Source organism: Protopterus annectens, chromosome 1.part1, assembly GCF_019279795.1.
Source record: "Protopterus annectens isolate FY-2018-M chromosome 1.part1, PAN1.0, whole genome shotgun sequence".
NCBI classification, from domain to species: domain Eukaryota; kingdom Metazoa; phylum Chordata; order Ceratodontiformes; family Protopteridae; genus Protopterus; species Protopterus annectens.
In genome coordinates this window covers 883,548,216-883,559,532 of record NC_056726.1, presented here as the reverse complement: position 1 = coordinate 883,559,532, position 11,317 = coordinate 883,548,216, and the positions used below count along the sequence as shown (strand labels likewise).

Below are 11,317 nucleotides of genomic sequence, written 5' to 3'. Positions count from 1 at the left end.
GAAGAAAAGAACAAACCTTGTCTTTTGCAAGGGGGGTGTGGAAAGCCTACACTCCCTGCTAATTATATATTACCAATATCGAGATCGCACTACAGTGGGGAAAGGGCAAATTCCCTGATTCCCCAATGTACTGTGGTCTCACACAGAACAACCACTGCCAGGAAGTTCGATCATCTGATTTTCAGTCAGCTATTCCAGCAGTTTTCTGGATTCAGCAAGCTGTCATTTGACAACTGGTCATATGCGTGTGTGTGTAACACACTTATGCAGGAGGATAGATTTAATGGTTTTGACTTGGAGTAGAATAAAATAATATTAACCAGATCTAAAGCAGTCCAATCAAAATTGGATAAAAGTAGGTATCCTTTTTGTTAGTTTATTATGTGTTTAGTGAATATAGTACAAATAAAATAGTCTCCACTTTGTTGTGTTTGATATTCTTTCACTGATAATTAAAATGTGTAGCAGGGATATTTCTACTAGATTTAGAGACCTTACAGATACAAAAGGTTGTGAGAAGAGTGAGGTTAATATTTGTTGTAAGCTAATACACACACACACACACACACACACACACACACACACACACACACACAGTAGTCAGTTCTGATATCATTATAGATCAGTATCCCTGCCTGTTGCTGGGAGGCAGGGTAGAGAATGGATGCAGCTTGTACTGGCCAGGCAACACTGTCCTAAGGGGAATGTGTAAGCAATCTGCATATAGCTATCTGTTCAAGCTTAGTTCTAGGGAAAGGAAAAAAAAATGATTTTACTTAGGCGAGAATGGAAGAGTCGGGGATGGAAGAGGAGATAACTTTATATTGGACTGAGTAAAAAGCAATGGACTACCATTTTGCTTACTTGACCTGTCTTGGCAAGAAATTTGCAGGCAACAAAATGTTCATTATGACTGAGAATGGATGTCTTAAATTATTGTCCAGATTATATGCAGCAAGCATAGCAAAAACTATGGCTCTACATCTGGGAATTTGCCACATATGCATTAGACAGCCTTGAGCTACTTTTGCATGTTCTGCTTTGAGTCTGACTTACGAATTGAACTTAAAATTTTAAGCTGTATTAAAAGAATTTCTGTTACATAGATAGGTATTAGGAAGAAGTTGTTATATTTATGCCCAAAGGGGCATGTTTTATTGTGCCTGCCACTGAGTGTAGCAGGCTTTTTTTCTCTTAAGATGCAGTGATACCAGGAAGGCTGCTGACAGAATTGTTAAAATGAATGGTACATAGATTTTGAAACAAACTAGTAAATAGGATAGTGAGAGTACTCTTGAAACAAGTGAAAAGGAAATGTTTAAGGAAGGCTAGATTACATACATTATAATGTAACTTTTGTGAGTACATCATTTGTGAATGTTAAAAATGCTTGGTTTAATTGTACTGTAAAATTTTTTCTTCTGAAATCATGTTGTTTGCTAGTCTTGTAAGTAGTATTGTTTTCATGATAATTTTAATGTCTGGAAACTTAAAAACAGCACCCCTCACCCTGCCCTAATCCACGCAAAGTTAATCCACAGCAGATTCTTATTGATTTGGAACAGTAGATTTCTGATGAAGCTCACATAATGCTATACTGTTCACAGCACGTGATGCACGCACACTAACAATTTTCCATCTGTATAGGTGCATACTTTAAATAAACTACAATAGTGGCAGGACAGTAAAACTGACAGGTTAGACTGTGCATTATTAACACCACTTAGGACTGAAATTCAAGAATGCCTGGGAAACAGATACATGTTTCCACTTAATGCCATTTAGTGTTTGGAAGCTGAGTGAAAGTAAAAGCCATATGACTTGTCGTAGCTTGCCAAGACATTTTGAACATGTCATTGAATTGCTTTGTTATGATACTGGCCTTTCTGTCAAGTTCACAGATAGCATGGCAACATTTCTGTCGTTGTTCTGCCTGTTTTGAAGAAACAGCTGTAGACATAAAGTTACCTATACATGTGTGTTTGTGTGTGTGCGTCTATGTTTAATGTAAACATTTTTTTAGGGACAGCAACAAAGGAATGAAAAGCTAATGATTACAAGGCATTGTACAGAGGACAACATAAAATTGTACATTGCCAAGCATTGCATGTTTAAATAGCATTTGTTTTAATTTAAATGTTTTCTTTCCTGTGGTCCACATTAGTTAAGAAAAAAACCCAGACATTTTAAATGTGCAGTGGTTGCTGTATAGCAGACTTGACTCTGGAATTTAGGAAACTTTACCTGCAGGCTTCTTTCTTTCCTTTTATCTCTTTTTTTCTATCAGGCTTTTCTGTCAGTGTGTCTTTACATTGTTGTGAGAGTCTATGAAACTGCATACAGTGGTAGATTGCATGTTGTTCTAATGGTATTACTCAGTTTATCATCTCTGAGAGAGTAGGGTATTCCTTTTATTGTTGTCTATTTCTTTTTCTGTATCTTTCAGTGCTCGTCACTTACTACTGTAATACTATAAAAAGTAATTTCAGGGTTATGCAAATTGTGCAGCTGGTGTTTTGTCTTTCTGAGTTTATGTTGCATGGTACAGAATCAGTATGTATCCCTGCTCATTACTAACGTTCATAAGAGCATAGTTGCTTCCTAACAGAGAACAGCCAAACTTCACAACTCCTTTCATCCCATATCATAAACATGCATTTTATAAAGTTCTGCAAAGGCACCATGCTGTCCCTTGGTTGGCCTCCAACATAAAATAGAAGTGGCAAGATTCAGCCACAGGGCTGCTTTTGGGAACCTAGACGTAACAGAACAAATTCTGTAAAAGACCTAGGTGGGAGGGAATAAAATCAGTCATTCTCTCACAGTAAGGCTTAAACAGCTGAGGTACTGTGTAACACTACAAGTAGAAGAAAGAACACCCTTCCAACAAAACTTTGCATTTTGCTTAGTGGTGGTGTACACATTTCAGTGATATGGAATGCAATTTCTTTAACTGTCAAAGAAGGTTTACTTCTTAAAGATTTTTTTGGATTACAGTTTTTTCTCTTTCAACTAATGTAATTAAACTCAACAGAGTTGCTTGAAACATTAGAGCAAAATAATTAAAAACAAAAGAAAGAAAGAAAGACAAATTGAAGAAAGGACAACTTACTGAAGCAGTGTCTTGTTTGGAAATGTTTGTGAAGATGCTTAAATTTGACAGCAGGATTTTTTTGTTACTCTGTTTAACTCTGTGCCAAGACTGTTACGCAGCTCAGGTAAATAATCAGAGCTATAGTGTGTATTGGATTGATTTCTTCATAGGCAAACTTTAATCGTGTTACTCTGATTTATTTGTTCTGATTTTATCTTCTCGTGTGGTAAGTAGCTTTTACCAAAGTGTCTCTTTACTTCTCTTCCATTGTACAATGTTTGCATTTCCTGAACTGGTCAGTCTAAGAAACAGCCTGTGTTCTATAATATTAATGACTGAGTTTTTTCTCTGTCTTACCATCCCTTAGCTTTTCAATTTTTAAAGTTCTTTGCTGCTGTAGTTTGCAGACAATGAATGCTTACATAGTGCTTTGTTAAAGCAAAATGGAGAAATATAATTTGGATCTTTGTAAACATTTCAGTGAATTTGGCGACATTTGCTTGCCTCATGCTCTTGTGTTTGGATACAGAAATTAAGAATATAAAATTTATTTAAGTCTAAGGAAGAAAAAAAGCCAAAACTCTGAGGACATTAAAATATCCAGATTACACTCAAAATGTTTCTGGCTTGCATTCATGCAACTTTGATATTCAGAAACATTGTATTAAATGTTTAATTTGCCCTGCTCTTCACAAAGCCATTTGAATATATTGCTTTCACCATATTTAGATTTCATCTCCCAAACACCCTTATATACGTCTTGAAGGTCACTTGCTGAATCAGAAGAGAAGTTGTAGTGTACCATAAGCAACAGTAGAGATAGAGACTGAAATCAGGCATGCATTTGGAAATAATGGGGTTAAACAAAATATCTTTTTAATGCTCTGTGACTTGCTTCCTGAAAATAGCATGCTTCTCCATGTCATGTTTACTCAGGTTGTGTCAGCTCCCTTTAGAGTGCAACCAAGACATGAAAAGCTATAGTGCCTTCACACAGTTTTAATGCTGACGAGAGCACATTTTCTACTGTGTTTTGTTAACACATTATTTATTTGAGTATTCATAATTTTTTTGTTTTATTTAGAGTTTCCATGTTATTCTTGGGAATCTGTGTTGGTTTAGACTACAAACTGTTCTTTCACTGGCATTCCCTTTAAACAAGTATTGTTATTGTTTTAATGTGTACGCTTTATTACTTTTATTTCTATTTGTTTTGCAGTGCGTAGATTCTTCAGGAGTAGTTCTGTAGACAGAAATACATGCATTGCCATTTTAATAGCTGTTAAAAAGTTAACCTGTGTAAGGGGATCTGTGTAAGTAAGAATACTCCTTAATGAAGCACATAAACATTACCAGGTATGAAATTAAGAATGTTCCTTAATAAAGCAAATAAACATGTTAGGATCTAAAATGAGTAAGTAAGTGGGCAACTAAGTATATCAACAGGATAAGAAACCAATTAAAATAAATGTAACAGTAAAAACAAGTATTACTCACACATGAAAAAAGGAAAATGAAAAAGGTATCTGGTTAGTGTAGTTTTAGTGTGTCACTGACATGTCCTGTAGCTCAATAAATGAAGGGGCAAGACAGCACTGTGGTGTACAGGGATAAAGCCCTAGCTACAACACAGGCAACCTAGGTTTGATTAACTTCTTGGACATCTGAGGTGCTAGCAGGGTGGGAGGGTGTTCAGCGATGATTCTTCCTAAAGGGAGAAGTGGTATAGTTAGGGTAGTAGCCCTCAGTCAAGGTCAGTGAGTATAATGGAGGGGGGAGGATCTGTGGTAGGTGGTAAGATACAAAAGAAAAATCCCAGATTGAAGTTAGCACTACCTCCCACGATGCATCTAAACTCTTCACTTGCCATGATTTAAAATGTGACATTCACTCAGAGGGGTTGAGAGGGATTGTATGGATGTGGGGCTCTATGATGGCTGTCAGTATGTCAGAAAGGGAGACAAAATAAATAAATGAATAAATACATAGAAAAGGTGTCTAGTCTAATGAACTGCAATTATGTAATGTGAGTCAGGGGACCATATAGCTTTGGAAAAATAGCCAAGACTGTTTCTTAGAGACTCTACTACTTTTATTAATATATTCTATCTCACCATGCTACTGTATGTGAATTGTAACCTAGAGTACAGTTTTTCCCATTAAAGAAAGAAAAAAAAAGTCCTCTTCAATCCAATCAAAAAGCATGCTGGATTGGAGAGTTGTCCTACTTGGATAAATCTTATTAACAAAACTTGCACATCAGACCTAGAAATAGCAGTGCTTTGTTAAATACAAATTAGGCAGAACAGATACCAACAGTAATAGAACCAGTGAAGGGTTGAGTTAATAGTATAGACAGTGAATACATCAGTTTCACTACCAGGAGATTAAATAAATCATTTGTCACATGAACAGCTTTATGTGTTGCTTAGAGCCATGAGGCTTTACAGTTCCATTGTGTAGTTGTGTAGGAGTCAGGTGGAAAATAATAGTTCAGTACAAGTCCTGATAGTTTGTCCCCTCCTAGGGAAGAGGGATAGAGGGCAGTCTTGTGAACATCTCTGGCATGGCATGTGTTTCTTGGCACCGTATATGCACATTGTAGAATGCATGAGGAGAACAAGAGAAAAATGTTTAGGTTTGCATTCTCATAAGGCAGATTTGGACTTCTGCAATGGGCAGCGGTGGTATCCATCTGTTGTCCACTAGTAATCTTCAAGTTTGGATGAGTCACTCCACTCAAAACAGCTGATAGTATTATCACTCTAGCAACAAGTGACACCTTCAGACAACAGCTAATAATAATCAGTAATACAGAAGCCTTTTCCTGGTGCTGTACTCAATGTCTAGTGAGGATAGCACAATATCTATTACAATTTGTATGTAGTTTGTTAGCCGATGGATGCATGATGATTAAGGCACTGATAAGGTTTATGTCTAGGCTTCTGAAAGCAAAACCAGCTTGAAAAATTCCATGTCATATGCATTTTTTTTCCTGAGTAGCAGATGTATTTTACCATTTCCTTTTTATATATCAGTAGACAGCACATGAGGATTGTTGCTCATAAGCCAAATTCTTTGTCATCTTAAATGCTACCTTAGCATAGCTGAAAACATATAGAATACTGTTCCAGCAAACTACAGAGTACACAACTTTATTGATAAATGAAGCTATACAATTTGCAGATGGTACAGCATAAACAGAATGAATAGGCAAATGCAACATTAAACAGCTCATAATAAAAAGAATCTGCAAGTAATAGTAATGTTTGTACGTACAGCTTTACTGACTCAAAAGCTACAATAGTTAAGGCAAAAATGCCTGGTCCTAGTAATAGTTGCCTTTTTTTGTTTTGATTTTTTAGCAAAATATACACTCTGCCCAATCACTCAGCAGCAAGCTGAGATACACAGTTTCATCACTGGGATGACAGTTTCCTAATACTGTTGTGACGGACAATAGGCTTCCTTCTTTTAAGTATTTGTTAGTTTTTACTAAACTGTAAATGTAAGAAAGCTTAAAAGACTGTTTTTGTGGAACATGAACCACTGCAAGTCTTGTAAAAAGACAATCCTTTCCTTGGAAAATATGATTCCATTATTAAGATTTCTATTAAGTGTACATTAGCAATTATATTTCCATTATGGAGATTTCTATCAAATGGTAACTCGTAAAGTCACAAAATGCTATAATACTTAAGTGACAGAGCATGTTTGTTCTACATGTTTTTTTGCCTGGTATTCTGTATATTTTGCTGGAAGCAGCATTTAAAAAGCTGTAGACCAAACTTGCCTGTGTTTTACAAATAATTGTTATAAATATTGGCACTGAGTTAAACATCTAGATGTAGAATTTCTATCCTTTTGTATCTGTATCTTAGATTTTTTTATGGATATATTAATGAGCATTTTGCCTATTGTGCCGACTGACATAAGTGGTTTCTACCAGCTGGGACAGTATGATTCATTAAAGTCCCACCACCAGTAATACAGATCAGTGAGAGGATTAAGCTGATTTGTGAGGCTTAAGAGTTTAGCTTACTGGAATGGAAATGGTCATGCTCTTCTATATATAGAAAGCTGGGGATTGATACATCACAGGCTAAATGCCATCATTTTTTTATGGTGGACAGTGTATCGTTGTGACCCCAGCACTTCAGTGACCTTCTTGTGCTGTGAATTCTATGCAGTTTTCCATTGGTGGACAGAGATCCAGGGGGAAGAGCCACATTTCCATATATGATTCATATCAACAAACTTAAATATGAATAAATGGAAGCCATGTGTCCAAAATGAAATGATTGAAATTGATTTTAATAAAACATGCTGCTTTCTCAAAACAATAGCAAAAACAAAAAAACTCTTGCAATGCATGTGTTAACTATGTCTAATGTAGGAGAACAAGCCATTGCACTCTCTGTGTGGAGTGCTTCACCCCCACAGTCCCCTTCCTTAAATATGCTAACTTCACTGTGACTCACTAGTGACAAAAGGGTACAGAACACCTACCTAAAAAGCCTATCCTGCTGCAATAGAAAGATAGCATGCTTATGCTCACAAATGAAGCAATATCACTCTGCAATGGCAGTTCTCGAATTCCTAAGAATTTTAACAAACACCACCATTACTATTCAATTGACAAATGATTGTTTCACACACACACACACACACACACACACACACACACACACACACACACACACACACACACACACACAACAAATACATTTTCTGTGGAAGCTGTCATATAATTTAATAGAAAAAAAAGATTCTTACTGAAGTTGTCTTTGGGGTTATTTGAAGAGACCCTAATGCACTGTAACTTCCTATCCAGCACAGATAGCAGGCTAATACATGACTTCCTGGTAATTATGTTGACAGCTATGTTCTTCGAAGGAGAATTCATCAAAAAAAATTCAGGGGGTGTCAGTGAGGACAGCATGTGTTCCCATGTATGCCAACATGGTTTTGTGGACTTAGGAGAAAGACCACATTTTTAACTCCCCATTTGTTGATTACTGGCTTAATTATTTCAGATTCCTAGATAACATATGCATGTTATGGTCTGACATAATGGACAAGTTAAAAGAATTTCTAAAATACATCCGACCTATTTCTTCTGTTTTGTCATTCACACAATATGTTTCTCATGATGAAGTTAACTTCTCAGGTATCTCAATAAGAAAAAACATATTGGAAAGAAAAGTTTGTTCAAACCTGTACTGTAAGCCAACTTTCTCCAACCCATATCTTTATTACTATAGTAACCACCCACATTTCAATATGCGGTATGTTTTTAGACCATGGTTACCTTACAAACCATTTAGAAACCATCCAAGATGAAGTAAGAAAAGCTTGGGGCTCAAAATACATACTAATCTTGGGAATAGGGAAGGAATTTGCTGTTCATAAGAAGACTGTGGGTACAAGAAGGCAGTGACAATAAAATAGAACAATGAATATGGAGAGAGAAAAACATTTTGAACAAGAACTTGAACATATTTTACCACTTTCCAGAAGTGGCATGATATTTGCATGATTGACCACTTGTAATATAAAGAAGAGACAAATATTTTAAAAAGAGGTTTGTAAGGCTGATGCAAAGCATCACCAAGACTAAAAAAATAAAAAACAGAGAACATAGAAGTTTGGGTTTTGCCACCATTGCAAGTATATTTTAGAAGGAAGCAAATTTACTGACCATAACAAGACTTACATGTCTAGTAAACATTTTAATTGTGGAAGTACTGGTCTTATAAATGTGGCCAGCTGTTTGACATGTACCTGTTTTTACATTGAACAATCTGAAAGAATACAAGGCAGGCAAATTTACAAGCACATGCATGACCTTATGATCAGAAAAGATACAAACTCACTTTACAATGATTTCCTTACATGTAATACCTTGGGTTTTAACTTTTTTTTGTACTGGACAATGTTTCCATTAATATCAGAAATGGTCTCTGAGAAAACAGGACTGAGTACATGGAACTAATCTGTCAACTAAACTTTGATGCTGGTTCACTTCCAGGTCTGAATGACAATATATCAATAGCCAGTTTACTGAAGCTGAGAAATGCAAAGTTATAAATTTTAATCATGCACATGACAAAATACACAATACTTAACATTTTTATATTTTTTAGCATTCCATTTATTTTTGACATATATTTTTGTGTGATGTCACATGACTTTGATCACATGGCATTATTTAATGATGGAATGCATGTTCCTTGTCATTTCTGATGAAGTCCTGACTATTCTAAGGACAAAAGCACTTAACTGTGATTTCATTAAAGGATTTTACTCTATCTCTGAGTGCTTGGACTTACTCTTGCACAGTATTTGTCAGTTATTGATGGTTATTGCTGTGCTTTTTGCTTTGTTTTTTTTTTTTTTTTTTTTGGTTCTGTGTATCTAAGCATACATTTGCAACAGCTGGAATGCCCACAAAGGTTTCTCATTATGAGAATTCAGGTCATGGATACATGTCCTTCACTAATCATATAAACACTCTGTCTCTGTTTTCAGTTTCCTACAGGCTGCTGGATCTTTGCCTGGCTTACTGAGCTTCCTCAGACCAAGCCCTGATGGATCTTTTGCACATACACAAAACAAGCAGCACCAGAACCACTAGATCCAGGGATCTTAACTTCACTTTAAACAGAACATGCTGGAGATACAGATGTGTCCCCCATATGATCCCCACACTATGGAATGGGCTCCCCATCCATGTAAAACTGAATTCTTCACTGACCCTATTTGAATAAAACCTTGACAACTGGATGGGAAATCATAATTTTACCCCTAAACTAGCTTCCGTGGCCCTTATGGATAGAGACAATCAATAAAAAAGTATTATCTGAACTAACACCCCCCTACAAATCCTTAGTTACCGCCCTACTAACATGCCTCCCCAGTATAGATGCCCACTGTGGCTAGGTTTGTAAGGGCCCTAATGGTCAGCCTAGTAACAACCTATGAACTACCTATAGCAATTTTTGTTATATTTATCTATATATGTCCTGCAGGATGACATGCCTTAGGTCATCCACTCCCATGTTATACAGACCATAACAAGGCCATAATCCTCTGGTCCTTTTGATGTATTTGATGCTGGTCCTAGACAGGCAGGTCATTGTTACCCTCTTCTTGTCTGTCCTGGTGGTTGTGGATTATGTGTGCCATACAATGGAGTTGATAATGATGAGCGTATTTCCCTGAGTTGGCCTTGATGGCCTTATGGTCTTCTTTTTTGCTTCCCAGTGACCAATTTGGGAACTATATGCAGGTATAATGTTGATAGGTGGGACAGCAGATGTTACTTCATGTCATTATGGATGAGATTTTCTTATATGGACTGCATGAGATTTAGCAGATTCTTTTTAATGACTTCAGCAGAGGTTAAAGATCTGATGGTGTGCAGTGATTGGTGTAGAGTTGATAAAGTGAGGTGTTTACCCGCAATGGCCTGTTGTGAGAGTTTAGCCTCCATGTTAAGGTAGTAACTACATCCTTTACAAGCTTTTGTTTTGCAATTTTGTTAAGAAGTAACAATGGAAAATCATTAAGCATGAGGCAGTTGCTATACTTATGATGCTTAGTACAAGTAGGATAGTATTAGAGGAGGTGAGGGTATGCCACTATGTCATAATGCAAGAGGTGTGGGACAAGAATGAAGTTGTGCTTAAGGTTAGAGAGTGAAACTAATCTATGAACCTATAATCTATGAACCTGTAATGGACGGTATAGACAGTATTTCAGGCTGGAGACCATTGCTCTTAAGGTATTACTGAAGTTAGAGGAACTAGCAGATAGTACCTGCTATACAGTGCATTTATCTATGAAAGTACAACCTACTCAGGAGTTATGCAGTACTTTATCTACAGGAGTACATACTAGGTTAGAGGTAGTAGCACCTAAAATGTGATACCCATTGCTATAAAGTGCTCTGTGGTGCTATAATATGCTATACAGTGTCCTGATTACAGAGGTAAAACTGTGCATACTCAGTCAAGTTTTGGGTATTATGCAGACAGAAATACTGCAAGATTAGAGAGGTGAATGAAGCAGTATAGACACCGGTACTACAACTGAGTCAAATAGGTCAAAATGACTCTAATAATAGGAATGTATTCCAGTAATATGGCTCCTATGTATACACTAAGGTATGAAAGAAAAAGACAGCATACAAGTTACTATGCACACAGAATGATAATGAAA

The 11,317-nt window shown here is 36.4% G+C and overlaps 1 protein-coding gene across 2 annotated transcripts in view; it reads left to right on the top strand.

Annotated features, from left to right (window-relative positions):
* The first annotated feature begins 2,834 nt into the window (after positions 1 to 2,834).
* The window catches only part of FBLN7 (fibulin 7), a 1,104,237-nt gene continuing 1,095,754 nt past the window's right edge, over positions 2,835 to 11,317 (top strand). For both annotated transcript variants that reach the window (XM_044078952.1, XM_044078936.1), the window contains exon 1: positions 2,835 to 3,218. In XM_044078952.1, coding sequence (XP_043934887.1) covers positions 3,135 to 3,218 — 84 coding nt within the window. In that variant the 5' untranslated portion in view covers positions 2,835 to 3,134. The remainder of the gene's footprint in view (positions 3,219 to 11,317) is intronic.